At 38.7% G+C, this 20,079-nt stretch overlaps 1 protein-coding gene and 1 pseudogene across 3 annotated transcripts in view; both read left to right on the forward strand.

Moving 5' to 3' along the window:
• Positions 1 to 20,079, forward strand: part of SARNP (SAP domain containing ribonucleoprotein) — a 64,434-nt gene that overhangs the window by 22,561 nt on the left and 21,794 nt on the right. For 2 of the 3 annotated variants that reach the window (XM_070410053.1, XM_070410052.1), the window contains exons 5-9: positions 4,965 to 5,016; positions 5,812 to 5,885; positions 6,310 to 6,338; positions 9,321 to 9,346; positions 11,433 to 11,501. In XM_070410053.1, the coding sequence (XP_070266154.1) occupies positions 4,965 to 5,016; positions 5,812 to 5,885; positions 6,310 to 6,338; positions 9,321 to 9,346; positions 11,433 to 11,501 (250 nt within the window). The remainder of the gene's footprint in view (positions 1 to 4,964; positions 5,017 to 5,811; positions 5,886 to 6,309; positions 6,339 to 9,320; positions 9,347 to 11,432; positions 11,502 to 20,079) is intronic. The other variant, XM_070410054.1, reaches the window with a different exon arrangement.
• On the forward strand, positions 9,478 to 11,421 carry LOC139005291 (large ribosomal subunit protein eL19-like; annotated as a pseudogene).

The following is a 20,079-nucleotide window of genomic DNA, read 5'->3' on the forward strand; positions in this document are numbered from 1 at the left end:
CAGGTTTGATTCCGGTCAAGGGCATGTACCTTGGTTGCGGGCACATACCCAGTCAGGAGTGTGCAGGAGGCAGCTGATCGATGTTTCTCTCTCATCGATGTTTCTAACTCTCTATCCCTCTCCCTTCCTCTCTGTAAAAAAATCAAATAAATAAATATATATATATATATAAAGACTTCCAGTACTATGTTGATTAAGAGTGTTAAAAGTGGACATCCCTATCTTGTTACTGTTCTTAGGGGAAATGGTTTTAGTTTTTGCCATTGGAGTAGGATGTTCGATATAGGTTTGTTATATATGGCCTTTATCATGTTGAGATATGCTCCCTCTATTCCTACTTTGCTGAGAGATTTTATCAAAAATGGGTGTTGGGCCCTAGCTGTTTTTGCTCAGTGGATAGAGTGTTAGTCTGCAGACTGAAGGGTCCTGGGCTCGATTCCGGTCAAGGACACATGCCCAGGTTGTGTGCAGGAGGCAGCCAATCAATGATTCCTCTCATCATTGATATTTCTGTCTCTCCCCCCCCCCCCTTCCTTTCTGAAATCAATAAAAATATATTTTTTAAAAAATGGGTGTTGGATTTTGTCAAATACTTTTTCTGTGTCTCTTGTTATGATCATGTGACTTTTGTCTTCCAATTTGTTTATGTGATGTATCATGTTTATTGATTTGCGAATATTGTCCCAGCCTTGCATCTTTGGAATAAATCCCACTTGGTCATGGTGTATGATCTTTTTAATATATTGCTGGATCCGATTTGCTAATATTTGAGGATTTTAGCATCTATGTTCATCAGGGATATTGGCTGTAATTCTCTTTCTTTGTAGTGTCTATCTAATTTTGGAATTAGGATAATGCTGGCTTCATAGAAAGAGCTTGGAAATATTTCTTCCTCTTGAATTTTTTTGGAATAGTCCAGGAGGGTAAGTGTTTGTTCTTTGAAAGTTTGGTAAAACTTCCCTGTGAAGCCGTCGGGACCTGGGCTTTTGTTCGCTGGGAGTTTTTTGATTACTGCTTCTATTTCATCAGTTGTTATTGGCCTATTCAGGTTTTCTGATTCTTCCCGATTCAGTTTTGGGAGATTGTATTTTTCTAGGAATTTTTCTATTTCATCCACATTGTCCAGCTTGTTGGCATAAAGTTATTCATAGTATTTTCTTAAAATCCTTTGTATTTCTGTGGTGTCAGTTGGTTATTTCTCCACGTTTGTTTCTGATTTTATTTATTTGGCTTCTCTTTGTTTCTTAATGAGCCTGGCTAATGGTTCATCAATCTTGTTTATCCTTTCAAAGAACCAGTTCTTGGATCATTGATTTTTTTTTTAGTCTCTGTCATTTATTTCTGCTCTAATCTTTATTATTTCCTTCCTTCTACTTATTCTGGGCTTTTCTTATTGTTCTCTTTCTAGTTCTTTAAGTTGTAGGGTTAAATAGTTTATTATTGTTTCTCTCTCTCTCTTTTTTTTGAGGTAGACCTGTAGTGCTATGAACTTCCCTCTCAGGACTGCTTTTGCTGTGTCCACATCTGGAAATAAATATTAGTTATATACTAAGTAAGATTCTAAGTGTTATACATATATACATTTAATCTTCACATCAGTCCTATGAAATAAGAATAATTATCCTAGTAAGTGGTAGGTCTCTTTTTTAAGTTTGTTGTTAAGGGAAATTGCAAATATATGTAAAAGTTATGAGAATAGTATAATAGACTCTCAAGAACCCATTTACTCAGATTTAGTAGTTACCAGCTTAGAGCAGTGACGGCTAACCTATGACACGCGTGTCAGAGGTGACACGCGAACTCATTTTTTTGGTTGATTTTTCTTTGTTAAATGGCATTTAAATATATAAAATAAATATCAAAAATATATGTCTTGCCAAAACCGGTTTGGCTCAGTCGATAGAGTGTCGGCCTGCGGACTGAAGGGTCCCAGGTTTCATTCCAGTCAAGGGCATGTGCCTGGGTTGCAGGCACATCCCCAGTGGGAGATGTGTAGGAGGCAGCTGATTGATGTTTCTCTCTCATCGATGTTTCTAACTCTATCTCTCTCCCTTCCTCTCTGTGAAAAATCAATAAAATATATTTTTTTAAAATATTAAAAAAAATATATAAGTCTTTGTTTTACTATGGTTGCAAATATAAAAAAATTTCTATATGTGACACGGCACCAGAGTTAAGTTAGCGTTTTTCAAAATGCTGACACGCTGAGCTCAAAAGGTTCGCTATCACTGGCTTAGAGTCTTATTCTTTCTAGCAACTAATAGTATTCCATTCCAGGGATAAACAGTAATTTCATTGGTCTCCTGTTGATGGACATTGAGATTATTCATAATAGCAGAAAATGCAGTGCTACATGTCCTTATGCACTGTTTTTATACTTACGCAAATATGTTCATAGGATATATCCCTGGAGTTGCTGCATTACAGGGGAAGTGCATGTAATGTTTTATTAGGTTTTGTCAAATATTACTGCTTTTGAAAACCTTTTTGCTATCTTCCATCATAGGGGCTTGTGTTTAGATATAATGTTTTAAGAAAATGTTTTATGGGATAGCTTTAAAATTGAGATGTTTTGGGGACTTCTGGGCAAGAAGCAATATCAGGTAAATACAGTGATAATTGGCTTGTGTGGTTTAAAAGTAATGAAATTTGGACCTGGTCGATGTGGCTCGGTTGGACATCATCCCTGCACCAAAAGGTTGCCTGTTTGATTCCCTGTCAGGGCACATGCACAGGTTGTGGGCTCTGTCCCCAATAAGGGGATAGGGAACGTGCACACGGCAGCTGATCAGTGTTTCGCACTCGCTCTCCCTCCTCCTCCTCCTCCTTCTCTCTCTCTCTCTCTCTCTCTCTCTCTCTCAAAAAGAAAAAAATCAATAATAAATATTTTGAAAAATGAATTTTGAAAATTTGTAAAAGTTCATTATTCTTAGGACATGTAAAATGTGTAATTTGTTTAAAGGGTTTTAATTTTATTAATGAATTTCTAAACAGGGAAATTGAATGTGTGATTTTGCTTTTTGGAGGGAAGTAATGGTTACCAGGGGTGGGTAAACTTTTTGACTCGAGGGCCACAATGGGTTCTTAAACTGGACCGGAGGGCCGGAACAAAAGCATGGATGGAGTGTTTGTGTGAACTAATATAAATTCAAAGTAAACATCATTACATAAAAGGGTACAGTCTTTTTTTTTTTTTTTTAGTTTTATTCATTTCAAACGGTTTGGATCCGGCCCATGGGCCGTAGTTTGCCCACGGCTGGGTTAGACTAAACTATGTATAGTACATGCCCGGCTGGCGTGGCTCAGTGGTTGAGCGTCCACCTACGAACCAGGCAGTCACGGTTCAATTCCCGGTCAGGGCACATGCCCTGGTTTTGGGCTTGGCCCCCTACTAGGGGGTCATGCAGGAGGCAGCCAGTCAATGATTCTCTCTCATTATTGATGTTTCTATCTCTCTCTCCTTCTCCTTTCCTCCTTGAAATCAATAAAAATACATTTTTTAAAAAATATGTACAATTCAGAGAAGGTCTGAGTCCCTAAAGTTTAGACAGTGTTTTGTATGTGACTGTGTGTCAAAAATTTTTCAGTGAAGAGACGAAATTTCCCATGAGTCCCAGAATGTGATGTGTTTTTATTGCTTATGATTAAATGCGCCTGAGGGGGTTAGAATGGAACAGAAGGAGGGTTCCTTTTTGGGGTTCCATTTCTGCTATGAGGTGAACTGCAGTGATTGTGCTTTAAGACAGAAATGTGAAGAAAGTCATTAGCCTGGGGTTGGTGGAGAGGACTGCTTTCTTAATGGCATTGGACTTGAAGAAAAACATATAACTTCAGTGTCCCTTTTTGCCTGAACAAGACAGGGAAGGAAGAGTGACCAGGAGTTGGGAAGAATTCAAAAATTTCTTCACAGGTCAGAATATTTAGGGCTAATTTAGCTCCCTTGAACATTCAATAGGAGGTCCCCTTACTTCATCTTTGGTTTGATGGTCTCCAAAAATATTCCTCTTTCTAGTTTGATGTTTTTTTCTTTTTTCATAGTCAAGTCAGTTCAATATTGTAGGACTTAGTTATGGTCAGCAGGGGGCACCTATTGCTTATGTCAGTTCAGGGACCTCCAACAAAAGGATGTAGGAGAGTAAGTTCCTGTTCCAGAATTGCTTCCTCTGAAAATGCCATTAAACCATTACTACCTTTCAGGGCATCAAATGGGAAAAGTGTCTGGGATATTGGAACAAAAGCCGCCCATGTCTCTAAATGAGGGACCTTAATGAGACTGGTTATGACCCACAGTTTTATGGGAGTCGTTTGGTGGAAGGTTAATTCCCTTCCATTTATCCTGGGTACTTCCGAACTTTGTCTACCGCCCCTGTGGTCCTCCTCTTTTGTTTTCTCTTAGCCTTTTGACTAGTAACTTACCATGTTTTCCTAATTCAAACTCCCCTTAACCTTTTTTCTTCCCACTCCTTTTGGCATTTTTATTTGTCCCATTTTGACTGTTTCAGCTGAAGCTACAGTCCCCATGGGAAATATAAGGGATTTGTAAAAGAAAGAAACCAGAGCTTGTAGAGCACACATTAATTGTTTCTGTGATGAAAATTGAGAGCTGATATTTAAATGAGGTTTAGAGGACTAGTTAGAGTCCAGAAGTAAATTTAAAAGTTCCTAAAAGTAAATAAAATGGTTTCCCGTATCCTTTGAGTATTTCCCTTCAGCCCAATATATATATCCAGACTTCTTTACTGATAACTTTCTTATACTTTAGCAAAGTAGTTTAGTCTGTTATTTGAACTCTTATCAATAGATGACAGTTCAAGGAATTGAAGTTCTAATGCGTTTTTGGGTTAAGAAGGGGTGGTAGATATGGGACAGAAGACATGATTTAGGTAAATTCTTATACAATTCTAAAGTTTTGGTTTAGAATGTCAGTTTCCTCATTTTAAAAAACTCTTTTCCTCTTTTCCCAGGGCAGCGGAAAAGAAAGTAGTAAAAATTACATCTGAAATACCACAGACTGAGGTAAGTATTCTCCCTGGGAGAAGAGCAGGCCCTATATACATATATCTTCCTGTTTCTTACCCTTTATTCTATCTGTATTATCACTTTAAAAATTTTTCCACCAACTGCACTTGAGAAAATATTTGGGCTGGCATAGTCACCGTTGAAACCATAGTCTTTTTGTATATTACACTGTACCTGTGGTCTTAGTGGTATTTCTCTTTAGGATGTTTACAAGCTAGGATTGGAGCTTGGGAGAATTGTACCTTGGGAGAGATGAAAAGTAACAAGGGAAGATATCACCCTTAAGTTATAAGTCACTAGCTGGTGAGATTGAAATTTCTGTGGGATTCTGTCTTAAAATCTCTGAAACTAGGTTCCAGTCGAGATCTGTGTTCTTTTATATACCCTTAAAGTAAAGGTGGCATAGGATATACTGCCTCATTTCTAACTGAAAGCGTACCATCACTGTTGGAACCAAGTTGTTCCTTTGATCCCTTTTCAAAGGTCAACTAGACACAGCTTTTTTTCTTCTTGGCTTCATGCAGATTGTGGGTTTTGTTTTATTTCTTTAGTTTTTGAGGATGTGAATGTAATAATAGTCTTTTTGTGTTTGCTTTCTGGAAACGGCTATTGAGTTAAGCCCTCAGATGGATATAACCTGATATCCTCTAAGATTGTCAGTATTCTCAGTTTAGATTTTAAGAAATTATTCCTCATGTTCTAAAGATACACTTCTAAACAACTTTTCTCTTAAGAGAAGAAAACCAGAAATTAAATTTTTCTTTTCCCCTTCTTTTGTCCATTATCACTTAGAGAATGCAGAAGAGAGCTGAAAGATTCAATGTACCTGTGAGCTTGGAGAGTAAGAAAGCTGCCCGGGCAGCTAGGTGAGTGTCCCCAGCCTTTTGGACCTGAGATAGTGATAGTATGAAGGTGAGGGGCTATGATTTTAAATATAATTGTTGACTTTAAAGAGGATATAGGCCTTGCTGAAAAGAAACTTTTTTGGCTCTATTCAGAACTCTGTTGATTTGGATATAGTAGCTATAGATAGGTTTTATTATTGAGCAGGGTTTTTGTAATAGGTAAAAGTCAGGAACTGACTATACTTCTGATAAGGCTTCCTTTTAGCTTATTATTTGGACTCTTGGTGAGAAAAAGAGTAAACGGAACTTCTTTCATGGGGTTGTTAGAATTAGCTAATGATTGCAAAGCTTGAGATCACAAGCAAGAAGTGCCATATGTACACTTGACACGGAGACTAGGAGTGTGAACAGCTCCCTAAAATTTAGCTTGTTTTTCTTTCTACAGATTTGGAATTTCTTCAGTTCCCTCAAAAGGTAAGCACACAGAAACTCTTCTGAGAAAGTTATCTCTATATTTTCACTTTTCTGGCACACAGATTTTATTTCTCCAAGTTAAGGTAAACTTACTAGCTTTAGAAGCCTTTAAGAAGTTGTAACATTTACCTCTTTGCTTTAGGTAAAACTATACGTAAGCCTTCCTGGGCAATTTAGAGAAGATATTGAAGAGAATAGGAAGAAGTACCAACATTTGTTTTTTCTTTTCTTGGACATTTTCAGAGAAGTTTCTAGTACCTCACTTACTTATTCTGTTGTCTCAAATCAGTATATAATTATTATGTACCTGTTCATTGTTATTCTGCCTCGTGTAGTGGTAAAGGGAAAGAGTCTTTTTTACCTCAACAATCTTACTTCTAGGAATTTACAAGGAAATAATCTTGGATATACTTAACTTAAAGATTTAGCCACAAAGTTTATTATCATGCATTATTTGTAGTGATCAGTAACTGGAAGCAGTGTGATATACAGTAGGGAATTGGTTAAATAAATTTGTACCATGGTATAGTGGAAGGCCATGCAGATGTTAAAAATTATATTGAAGAATATTTATCAGGACAATATTAAGTGAAAAAAGAAAGTTATAAAATTTGCAGTAGATTGTCATTTCCTAGTGCATGTATGGCTAGGAAATAAAGGAAATATACTAAATTGTTAATACTCATTATCTCTGGTAGAATTTTGAGTGACTAAATCTTGTCTGTTTTTAAAATTTCTACAATGAAAAAAATTTCTACAATGAATATGCATTTCGTAATAAATTAGGAAATAAAGGTTATTGGTTTTTTTAATATATATATATATATTGATTTCAGAGAGGAAGGGAGAGGAAAAGAGATAGAAACATCAGTGATGAGGGAGAATCATTGATCGGCTGCCTCCTGCACACCCCACACTGGAGATCAAGCCCACAACCCCAGGCATGTGCCCTTGACCAGAATCAAACCTGAGACCCTTTGGTCTGCAGGCCGACGCTCTATCCATTGAACCAAACCAGCTAGGGCAGGTTATTATTTTTTAAAAGGACATAATCCCTGTAAAATTTAAATGTAATCTCCTAATCCAATCCGGTCTTCCTAGCGACTTGTTTGTAGTTTCAAGTGTGTTAAGAAAATATCCTCTAAAGATCTTATATTGCTGTGCTTTCTAAAAGACCAGAAAAATTCTGGCCACTATCAGTATGTGTTTTAGAAATAAGTTATTTTCTAGCTTTTAGTTATGTCAAGAGAGAGATAATAGGATTGATGATAGTACAACAAAATTATTTAAGACATTGGATGGTGCAATTTGAAGAAAGAACAAAAGTTAAGATGAATATAGTCTGAAAAGTAAACCTGATCAGTAAAAATAATGTATAGATAACATTTACAGTGTTACCATAACTCTGACATCCTAGAATTACAGAGTAGCTCTAAAGAACAGAACAGCCTGGCTGGTGTTGCTCACTGGTTAAGTGTTGACCCATGAACCAGGAGGTCACCAGTTCGAGGTCACCGGTTTGCTTTCCGGTCAGGGCACATGCCCGGGTTGTGGGCGTGCAGGAGGCAGCCAATCGATGTTTTTCTCTCATCAATGTTTCTGTCTCTATACCCTCTTCCTTTCTCTCTCTCTAAAAAAATCAATTAAAATATTTGAACAGAACATTTGAAAGGAGTTTTAGTGTTATGAGTGAGAACATAAAAACATCTAAGAGTTCCTAGCACATGGGTTATGGTAAAAGTTGAACCCATACATAAATGCTTACATTGGAGAGTTAAGGAACCAATGACAAAATTGAGATTGCTTAAAATAAAATTTTGAAAAGTTGTAAGTCAGTAATTATTCACTAGATTAGGTTTGATCCTATAGACCGGTTTACTACTTGCTTCTTAGTGATAATTTCCAGACAGAACATTATCTTAAAGAGGCCATAATTTTGCCCAGCTGGTGTGGTTCAGTGGTTGAGTGTCAACCTATGAACTGGGAGGTCATGGTTCCATTCCTGGTCAGGGCACATGTCCACATTGTGGGCTCCATCCCCAGTGTGGCATGCAGGAAGCAGCCGATGAATGATCCTCTCTTATCATTGATGTTTCTACCTCTCCCTCTCCCTTCCTCTCTGAAATCAATAAGAAAGTATATTTTTAAAAAAGAGGCCATAATTTTAACTCATGATAATAGCTCTGTTCTTTTTTCCAGATATGAATTTCTTTCTCATTTTTTAACAGCTTTATTGAGATATAATTCATATACCATACAGTTCATCCATTTAAAATATATATAATTCATTGGTTTCTTTATATTCACAGGGTTGTGCAGCTATCATCACAGTCTAATTTTAGGACATATCTATCACCCAAAAACAAAACCCTGTACTCATTATCAGTTGTTTCCCATCCTGTCCCCCTAAGCAACCACTGATTTTTTCTTATGTATATATAAATTTTCCTTCATATAAGTGGAATCATTTAATTTGTGGTTATTTGTGACTGAATTCTTTCATTTAGCATAATGTATTCAGATGTTGTAGCATTTATCAGAACTTCATTTCTTTTTATTGTTGGGTAATATTCCATTTGTGGATATACCATATTTTATCAAACCATTCATCAGTTGATGAACATTTGGGTTGTTTTCACACTTTGGCTACTATGGATAATGTTGCTGTGAACATTCATATACAAGTTTTTGTATAGATATATGTTTTCTTGTCTTTTGTGTATATACCTAGGCATGGAATTGCTGAGTCATATGGTAAACTATGCTTTAACTTTCTGAGGAACTGCCAAACTGTTTCCAGAGTGGCTATACAGATATGATCTCTAGTGTAATGCATATATGATCTCTAGATGCAATCTGCCTTTTACTTCTAATAAAGGAGATTTGTCATATATATTATTTCTATGCTGTCTGACTTGATTTGAAGACTATGAGCTTCCTTTATGACTTTTTAAAATATTAACTAAAACTCTCTTTTTTTAGGCCTGTCATCTGACACCAAGCCTATGGTAAGAAATCTTATTTTATACCTTGAGAGCTAAAACTTAACTCTATCCAGTTAGTATAAAAGTTAGAGAGACTTCTCCTCCCCAGGTCAAAGGAAACTGAGGTCATATGAGCTTGGTAACTATTTTCAGTAATGTTTGATGTCCTGAATAAAGAGAATTGTTAGAGGTACCGAGAGGTCAGGGAAATTTCCACGTCTTCAAAAATACTATAGACATCCCCCTTCCTACCACTCCTCTTGAACAAATGAATAGATTTTGTTAGCCCATGTAACTCTTTGTTTTATGGTACTGCAGTTTTAGGCCTTGTCCAGTGGCTTTGATAATGTCTAATTCTTAATTACCACAAGAAAATCTGTGAAAGCAACTTAATGAGTTCTATTTATAGATACTGGTATTTTTCCACACTCCTAGTAAAAGACTAGTAGAATAAGACACTTCTGGGCCATTGTGACTAGTAGGCATGATTAGAAAATGGAAATAAGTGATGTGGTGAAATATGTTCCGTTTGTCCTTAGCTCAGTTGGTTGGAGTGTCGTCCTGTACACGGAAAGGTCCAAGTTTGATTCCCGGTCAGGGCACATATCCAGGTTGCCGGTTCAATCCCTGGGCATGTACGGGAGGCACCCAGTTGATGTTTCTTTCTCACATTGATGTTTCTTTCTCTCTGTCTCCCTTTTCCTCTCTCTAAAATCAATAAAAACATATCCTCGGGTGTGGATTTAAAATATAATAATAAAAATAAATAAAATTTTAAAAGTGTTTACTATAAAAAAAGAAATATGTTCAGCTTTATGGAATTCTGCTTTTGTGGTTACAGTTCATTATTTTTAGTGGTAGTAGTAATGAAAATTTTCCAAATACTTATACCGCTGTGGCCACATACATGAGTATTACTCAGGCTTCAGAAGAGGCTTGGCTGCAGTGTCCTTTTCTGTGGCAAAAAGAAGGTTGGGTTGGACCCCAGTGAGACCAGTGAAATCGCCAATGCCAACTCCCATCAGCAGATCTGGAAGTTGATCAAAGATGGACTGATCATCTGGAAGCCTGTGATTGTCCATTCCCCAAGCTTGATCCCTGAAAAACACCTTGGCCTGCAAGACGGGCAGGCATATGGGTGAGGTAAACCAGAGGGTACTGCCAATGCTTGAATGGATGAGAAGGTAGCCTGGATGAGGAGGATGAGAATTCTTTTCCAGATGCTTAGAAGATACTGTGAATCTAAGAAGATTGTCCACCATATGTATCACAGCCTATGCCTGAAAGTGAGAGGTAACATGTTCAGAAACAAGCGGATTCTTATGGAACACATTCATGAGCTGAAGGAAGGCAGACGAGACTCAGCAAACTTCTGGCTGACCAGGCTGAGGCCCACAGGTCTAAGACCAAGGAAGCACGCAAGCTCCATGAAGAATGGCTCCAGGCCAAGAGGGAGGAAATCATCAAGACTCTGTCCAGGGGGGAAGAGATAAAGAAAGAAATATCCACCTCTCTTACCTGTACATAGTGGCCTCAGCAATTAATCATTCAAAATATCCTTCCTCTACCTAAAAAGAAAGAAAATGTCCTAAATATTCCTATGATAATCTTGATATAGCAAGGTTTCCAAGAAAATTGAGTAGGGTACTGGTGGTAGATTTGTCTTCTGAAGAAAGTACAAGTGCAGTGATGATATCTTTTTGCTAAGAGATAGAGTTAAGAACTGTTTGCAGAGACTATAGGAATTAATGATTTTGGACTGAATGAAGGACTTGTTAGGAGGTGATGATTTAGACATTTGTTTGCTTTTTCAAGCAGTGTTTGTCCTACTTTGATCTTAAACCCTCATGAGGTTCTTTCCACCTTTGATGAATGAAGGCGGTAGGGCAGACTCTGTCACTGCATTCCAAAAGAAGCCTTTTAATAATTAGTGGCATGGACGGGTGCTGCTTTCTGTCCTAATTTGGCACCTAGGTTATCTTTGATGTTGTAGGCTTATTTAACTCCTGTCATTGGACCATAGTTTCTGCCTTCTGTATTTTCTGTTTTGGTTTTTTAAAATATAGGTTGGTTTTTTGTTGGTGTTTGTTTTCCCCCATTGTTTTTGTAGGTTAACCTGGACAAGCTAAAGGAAAGAGCTCAAAGATTTGGTTTGAATGTTTCTTCAATCTCCAGAAAGGTAAAGTACTGTTTTTGCAATGTTAGAACAGCTTAGGGACTACCAGGCTAAGAATATAACACTTTGTTTCACGCAGTCCTTTGGCTCTCATCTCCTCTCACTGACTACTGATTGTGTTACAGAAATTGTTTCACAAAGCTAATTGGTTCCCCCCCACCCCCACAGATTGTTTTCATAACTTCTACTTAGGCTGTTTGAGCATGCTCTGTATTTCTCTTGGTTGTCGGAAAAAAACATTTAAAAAAATTATTATTTCCCATTTGAGTATGGAAATATTGAGCTCTTTGGAAATCCATAGGAAAAAGTTGACCTGACTGGTTACTGGTTATATTTTTGCTCAGGAAAAAAACTGAACACTAAGAAGTAAACACTTGTACCTGCAGTGGGAGGAGTGGGGGAGAACGACGCATAATCTTGCTTCAGCTATGTTTCATCTTCCCTTCCTTTTGTGTTTACCAGAAATACAACATCAGCTCTGTGTGCTCAGTTTGATGCTGAGACCATAGGTGTTCAATAGGAGTATTTGCTGGTTTGTGTGAAATTTTTACAATTTAGGAGTCGAGAGGAAGGCAGAGTATGTGATTCTTAAACCACGTGCAGCTTAATTGGGAAGAATTATTATAAACCCAAAGTCATTTGTGTTTTGCTAGATGGCCAAGGGAAAGGATGCTTTGGATGTGTGGCCCTGGATCTCATCTATCTCCTTTTGTATATGAGGGTTAGGTGTCTGAGAATCTCAGCAATAACTTCACTCTTCTAAGGAATTATGTGTGTTTGTATGTTCCATCAAAATGAATTAAATTGAACATTGTACCTCCTACTGCTCAGCTCACATGGACACATTCCTGAGAGGAATTTGTCCCTCACATACACTGTCTGCCTGAGTTGTTTTGTGTGTGTGTGTGTATGTGTGTGTGTGTGTGTGTGTGTGTGTGTGTGTATTTTTTTTTTTTTTTATTGATTTCTGAGAGGAAGGGAGGGGGAGAGAGAGATAGAAACATCAATCGTGAGAGAGAATTCTTGATTGGCTCTGCCTCCTGCGTGCCCCCTTTTGGGGATCAAGCCTGCAACCCAGGCACGTGCCCTGACCTGGAATTGAACTGTGACCACCTGGTTCATAGGTCAACACTCAATCACTGAGCCACACTGGCCAGGCCACCTGAGTTATTTTGATAGTGTTTCAATTCAGGGACATCAGCTTTTCTTTTCCTTTCCCTATAATCTTTCTCCATATTTGACCTGATTTTGCCAGTTCATGAGTAGAACATGAAGGAGATACCTTAGTTGATTTTGTGACTTTGAGCAAAATATTAAACTTATTTGATCCTCATCTATAAAAATGGGAGTAATGCCCTGGCCAGTATTTCAATGGTTAGAGCGCCAGCCCACTCACTGAAGGGTTACAGGTTTGATTCCCAGTCAAGGGCATGTACCTGGGTTGCAGGTTCAATCCCCTGCCTGGTTGGGGCACATGCAGGAGGCAACCAGGCAACCAATCGATGTATCTCTCCCACATCGATGTCGTCTCCTCCTCCTCCTCCTCCTCCCTCCCTCCCTCCCTCCCTCCACCCCTCCCTCCTCTTTCACCCACCCCCATCTCTTTCCCTTCCTCCCTCCTTTCCATTCTCTAAAAGTCAATGGAAAAAAATATCCTCAAAAAAAAAATATCCTCAGGTTAGGATTAGCCAAAATAAAAAATTTAAAAAAAAAAATGGGAGTAATACCTAACTCTGTGAAGAGTAAATAATTGTATATTTGAAATTACCTAACATAGTGACACTTTGACAACCTCAATAAATATTAGTTTTCTTCCTTTTTTTGTTTGTTTTGTTTGTTTGTTTTCTTCCTTCTTAGTTCAATTCTGTTGGCCACCTGGCTTTATGACTAATTGAATCAGTTAACTTCTGTGTTTTTTGATCACTGATAAGATTTCAGTTTTCATTTTAAATCTCTGAAGGATTATAATCAGACTAGAGGCCCGGTGCACAAAAATTTGTGCACTTGGGGGGGGGTCCCTCAGCCCGGCCTGTGCCCTCTCACAATCTGGGACCCCTCGGGGGATGTCCACCTGCTGGCTTAGGCCCGCTCCCCAGGGGATCGGGCCTAAGCTGGCAGTCAGACATCACTCTGGCAGCCCAGGAGCCCTCGGGGGATGTCCACTTGCCAGTGGGGAGCAGGCCTAAGCTGCAGTCGGACATCCTTAGTGCTGCTGAGGAGGCGGGAGAGGCTCCCGCCACCACCGCTGTGCTGGCAGCCATCAGCCTGGCTTGTGGCTGAGCAGAGCTCCCTCTGTGGGAACGCACTGACCACCAGGGGGCAGCTCCTGCATTGAGCATCTGCCCCCTGGTGGTCAGTGTGTGTCATAATGACCAGTCATTCCCAGTCTTTCTGCAGTTAGGGTCAATTTGCATATTACCCTTTTATTATATAGGATAGTGGTAATTTGCAGAGCTCTGACTATATGAGCTCTGTTCTCTAATCACATTCATTGTCACATATATGTTCTAGAGTAGTGTTTCTCTCAAGTTCTGTGGCAAAGACTAGCTATTTTTTTTTTTTCCTTGACCAGGAATCAAACCCTCAACCCTTCTGTGTGTGGGGTGGTGTTCCAACCAATGAGCTACCAGCCCGGGCAAAGACTAGCTTTTTTAAATTTCTAGTTTATTGCAGAGTGGTACTTTTGTAAAATACAATAAAATTAAAATGTCACAGCAATGTTAAATTACTTTGGAAGTTTCTAAACACTCCCAATTTCTGGATTTAACTGCAGAGTGGTAACAAACAGTTTGGGAACCAGCACCAGGAGGCAGACCACATTTTGAATAGCACTGTTCTAGAGTATATGATTTCCTCCAGATACCACTTTGCTTGGAGGTTTGTGACTTTTTGAGATGTCTTCTTTGAGTATAAGTTCCATATACATTGATCATAAATCCTGGTTTTCATAATCATCCTCATTTTAACAGTTTGCTCTAATTTTCCCCATAAACCACTAAAATGTCCTAGAAAATGTTGATATTTTGCTGTCTAGACTGCTACTGTCCAATAGAACTTTCTGTGGTGATAGAAATAGTCTATAGAATATTGTTCTCTTTAATAATCTGTTATCTAATATAGTAATGATTAGCAACATGTGGTTATTGACCACTTGAAATGTAGCTAGTGTAACTGAAGAACTGAATTTTTAATTGAATAGCCACATGTGTATTAAACTACTCAAGTCTAATTTATATCTCCCCCACAGCTTTTATACTTGGAAGTAGCATAGAACTCCTTTATCAGACCACATAAATTGAATTCCTGTTTTTGTAGCCCAGAATTTTTCAGTACTTGTAGAATATAAACAGTTTTCTTTTTAATTATTTTTTAAATATATTTTTATTGATTTCAGAGAGAGAGAAATATCAGTGATGAGAGAGGATCATTGATTAGCTGCCTCCTGCACGTGCCCCACAGTGGGGATGGAGCCCACAACCTGGGCAGGTCCCCTGACCAGGAATCAAACCCTGACCTCCTAGTTCATAAGTTGATGCTTAACCACTGAGCCATGCCAGCCAGGCTAGAATATAAACAATTTTAGACTGAATTTATAGAAAGAGAGAAATTGGAGGAAAAGGAGTAAGATAAAAGAAAGTGTTCTTTTTTTCAAGTAACTTGTTTCCTAGAACCTAGTGTGCTATATCCAAAGCCTGAAATTGCAAACTGGATATATTCTCAGTGACAATTGCCTGTTTCAGTTTATGTATAACTATTCTTTATCACTACAGCTGATTTTCTACCTAGTATTTGGTTGGTTGGCCAAGGTAGTGACATGATTAAGTTGTTTTTTTTAAACATATTTCTTTATTGACTTCAGAAAGGAAGGGAGACAGAGAGAGAGATAGAAACATCAGTGATGAGAGAGAATCATCGATTGGCTGCCTCCCGCACACCCCCAACTGGGGAACAAGCCCACAACCCAGGCATGTGCCCTTCGCCGGAATCGAACCTGGGACCCTTCAGTCCGCAGGCTGACCCTCTATCCACTGAGCCAAGCCGGCTAGGGCGATTAAGTTTATTTTTATGGAACAGCCAGATCATTCTGTCCACCTTATTTTGGGGTCCTGGATTCTAGTATAACATCCTCCTACATAATTTAGACACCTGCTTTAAGTTTTACGGTTCTTTAGGCACAGATCTCATTCATGTAGAGATAATGCCAATACTGGTAAGTTAGGAGATGGTGTGGAGATGCCTCTTCTTCATCCTAATATCCTAAAAAGTACAATGAGAAACCCACCTCCTGTCATCTCCATTGCCCAGGGTTTGTGTTTACTTGATCCAGGTTAAGGCTCCAATTGCTTGCTTATTTCTCTTCAGTAGATTTTGCTGCATATATAATAAGTATATATTTATTATATATGATAAAGAGGGAAAGTGTGTGAGAGGAAGTAAACCATGGATTAATAGTATTTATGGCTGATTTCTTTTTTAACTGTCATAATCTGATCATCTCTTCATATTTTAGATTTATAGCTTGACCATATTATAAATTTGAGGGCACTGAATCTCAGCTATTCTTCCTAGGCTGACTTTTGTATAACTGTTCATATATTCCATTAGTATACTATGCACAAAACCTCTTTTGCCTGCCCAAGAAAGGCCTGTCCATTCATGTTTCTAGCTTAAGTCTCAGTGAATAGAATCCTGTTGGTTTAGGATAATGGGAAGTGACAGGGAAAAGAATGGCACTGGCATTTATAGACATTTTTTACACAAGAGGTTGTAAATTGTCCCTCCAACTCTTTGGGCTATTTGAGGCTAGAATGGCATGCCTTTTCTCAAATAAGTCTCATGGTGACTATGGCTTAGAAACCTCCCACCCCTCAAACAAAACAGAACCCAGATAAATAACCTCTGCCTGATTGGTTCTGATTGATCACCAGCTAGGTTTTTAGTCTTGTGCTCTACTGGTTGTTTTGTTGTTTTCTGTCACTTTGTCATGCCTCCCAAGAGAAATAGTGTTTGGGTTAGTTCTATTGGTGAAGGACAGGACTTGCCTGGCACATAAGAAACTCATCTCTGAAAGGAATGAGAGATGGATAGAAGGAATAGATGGGAAGCCAGATCAGTTGATATACTAGGTGTACCGGTTAGTAATGGCAGATTTTGTAATCAAAGAAAACACGATAATTTCGAGAGAAACATCAAAAGTGCTTTATTCAATGTAATGTCCATCGCTAGCTACACATTTCCCCCATCTTTCAGGTAACTTGTGGATACCGTCCCAATAGAACTTTTCTTGTTTTGAGGCAAACCATTCAGAGACCCAATTTTCCACTTCTTCATATGTTTTGAAGTGCTGCTCAGAAAGTGCATGTGTCATCGATCCGAACAAGTGGTAATCTGAAGGAGCAAGGTCTGGTGAATACAGTGGGTGGGTTAATACTTGCAGGCAAGATCTTTTTTTTTTTTTTTAATATATTTTACTGATTTTTTACAGAGTGGAAGGGAGAGAGAGAGAGAGTCAGAAACATCGATGAGAGAGAAACACCGATCAGCTGCCTCCTGCACATCTCCCACCGGGGATGTGCCCGCAACCCAGGTACATGCCCTTGACCGGAATCGAACCTGGGACCCTTCAGCCCGCAGGCCGACGCTCTATCCACTGAGCCAAACCGGCTTCGGCAGGCAAGATCTTTTAATGTGTCTTTAACTGGTTTTGAAGTGTGTGATGGTGTGTCATCATGAAACAAAATTACTTTGCCGTGTCTTCTGGCCCATTCTGGTCGTTTTACGATTAAAGCGTGGTTCAAATTGATTATTTGTTGTCGGTAGCGATCAGTATTAACGGTTTCACCTGGTTTTAGAAGCTCATAATACACCACACCTTCCTGATCCTACCAAACACAGAGCATTGTCTTCTTTCTGAAGCGATTTGGCCTTGCAGTTAGTGTTGATGGTTAACCTGGATCAACCCATGATTTTGTGCATTTGGGATTCTCAAAATAAATCCACTTTTCATTGCCAGTCACAATTTGATGCAAAAAAGACTTTCGTGCTGTTGAAGCGACATTTTACTGATGACTTTTCGGTTTTCCATTTGTCTTTCGTTCAGTTGATGTGGCACCCATTTTCCTTCCTTTAAAATCTTTCCCATTGCTTGTAAACGATCAGAAATTGTTTGCTGAGCAACGTTTAATCTTTCTGCAAGTTGTTTTTGAGTTTGACACGCATCTTCATCCAATTATGCTTGTAATTGTTGGTCTTCAAACTTTTTTGGTTGACCTGGATGTTCTTTGTCTTTCACATCGAAATCATCACTTTTAAAGCGTTTAAACTTGTGTTCACAAGTATCTTGAGATGGAACATGTTCACCATAAGCTTCCCGTAGTATTCAGTAGCACTTTTCTTCAAAATAAAGTAATGAATTAAAACTTCTCGCAAATGCTCTTTTTTTTGGCACGAGATTCGACATTTTTAAGCCTGAAAATATCTATTATGTTAACACCTTCAGAAAATTTGACATGAAGTTTTGAAGCTTATCAATACAACAAAATAGCATACATATCAAATTGCATATATATCAACATATGTGTAACTCCATCTATTGAAAAAAATCCGCATTATTAACCAGTACACCTAGTATAGGGTGGGACAGAAGTAGGTTTACAATTGTATTCGAAACACAGAGTTTATTCTTGTATTATTATTTATTAATCATTTTCCATGCGAACAACTGTAGACCTACTTTTGCCCTACCTTGTATATCAGTCATAGGACATCAGTTTTGGTAAAAACTTAAGTCTGGGCCTAGAGTTATAGTGTTAACTGAAGTAGCTGATTTGAGTTGATTGTTTTGTTATTAGCACATTTGGGAAAGTAAAACTTGATACTTTAGGTCTAGCAGGTTACAGGAAATCCAGCTAGGTTAAGTATCTTTAAAAAAAAAAGCCCAGCCCTAGCTGGTTTGGCTCAGTGGATAGAGTGTCGGCCTGTGGACTGAAGGGTCCCAGGTTCGATTCCGGTCAAGGGGACATGCCCTGGTTGCGGGCTTGATCCCCAGTGGGGGGTGTGCAGGAGGCAGTTGATCATTGATTCTTCTCATTGATGTTTCTTTCTCTCTCTCCCTCTCCCTTCCTCTCTGAAATCAATAAAAAATATATTAAAAAAAAAAAAAGTCCAGGCACTAAGTAGAAAAGCATATGTTGCTGCATCCATTAGAGAGATGAGAGAGAAACATCGATCAGCTGCCTCCTGCACACCCCCCACCTGGATTGGGCAGAAACTTGGACATGTGCCCTGACCGGGAATTGAACCAGTGACCTCCCTGTATGGGAAGATGCGCAATCCACTGAGCAGTACCAGCTGGGCTGCTTCTTATTCATTAATGGTATTAGAAAATATAAACTTCTTGTATCCCTATTAATCTTAATACGTTTTCCTTACTTCTCTACTAGAATATTAACTGGGTTTTCCCTACTTATAGCTCTTCAGATAGGTAACTGTGCTAATGATTTATCTTAAGGCTTATAAACTCTGAAGGCTGCTTTCCTCAGATTTGTGATTTCTGCCAGTTTCTTCCCTGTTAATGTTGTGTTAAGTTACACAGTGTCAGAATATAAAGGTTGAAAACAAACTATCCCTCCACTGACCACTTCTTAATGATGAGGCTGGGAGCTAGAAAATTCTTGGGTGGCTGCAGTGATTACTTTTATGAGCCTTTCATATCTTCTATAATAATAAAAGGGTAATATGTTAATTAGACTGGACATCCTTCTGGGACTAAGCCAGGGCTGCAGCCGCCACAGCTGTGAGGGAGGGATCTAGGCAGCTGCCTCACTGCAAAGGCCTACTCTTGCACAAATTTCCTGCATTGGGCCTCTAGTAATTACATATTTTAACTCACCCATTGGTTGGGAATAAACCACTTCAGAGTGAGAGAGAAATTAGACCTACCTTGTGTTTTGTTAATCCGCACCCAAGGATATTTTTTCCATTGACTTTTTTTTTTTTTTTTTTTTTTGAGAGAGAGTGGAAGGGAGGTGGGGGAGAGAGATGCGCGCACGCGCGCGCGCGCGCACACACACACACACACACACACACACACACACTGATTGGTTGTCTCCTGCACCAGCCCCAACCAGAGGCCAGGGATTGAGCCTGCAACTGAGATACCTGCCTTTGACTAGAATCAAACCTGCAACCCTTCAGTCTGTGGGCCAATGCTCTAACCACTGCCTTGTTTTTGATGAGCTTGTCACTAAAATGTGTTGAGATATCAGAGGAAGCTGGGACAATGAGTCATTTCCAAGCACAGGAGGGCACTTATGTCTTCTAGTATTCGAATCCCATTGTGGCTAACCAATGGCAGTCTGGTCTCCATTCACTCTCTTTTAGAAGGCCTGTTTGATTATATCTAGACTAGTAGCCCGGTGCACGAAATTCGTGCACATTAAAAGGGAATTAATTAGCGGAAATATTTTAATATTGCTATTTGTCCTTTATAATAGAAGTGTGAGAGATGAAAGGAAATTAGTAAAATGTATATGAAAATAATATATAAATTTATTAATAAAGAAACAGTAACAAAAGGATA

This window comes from Myotis yumanensis, unplaced genomic scaffold (assembly GCF_028538775.1).
Source record: "Myotis yumanensis isolate MYYU_CA2020_CCGP unplaced genomic scaffold, mMyoYum1.0.hap1 SCAF_3, whole genome shotgun sequence".
Classification (NCBI taxonomy): Eukaryota; Metazoa; Chordata; class Mammalia; order Chiroptera; family Vespertilionidae; genus Myotis; species Myotis yumanensis.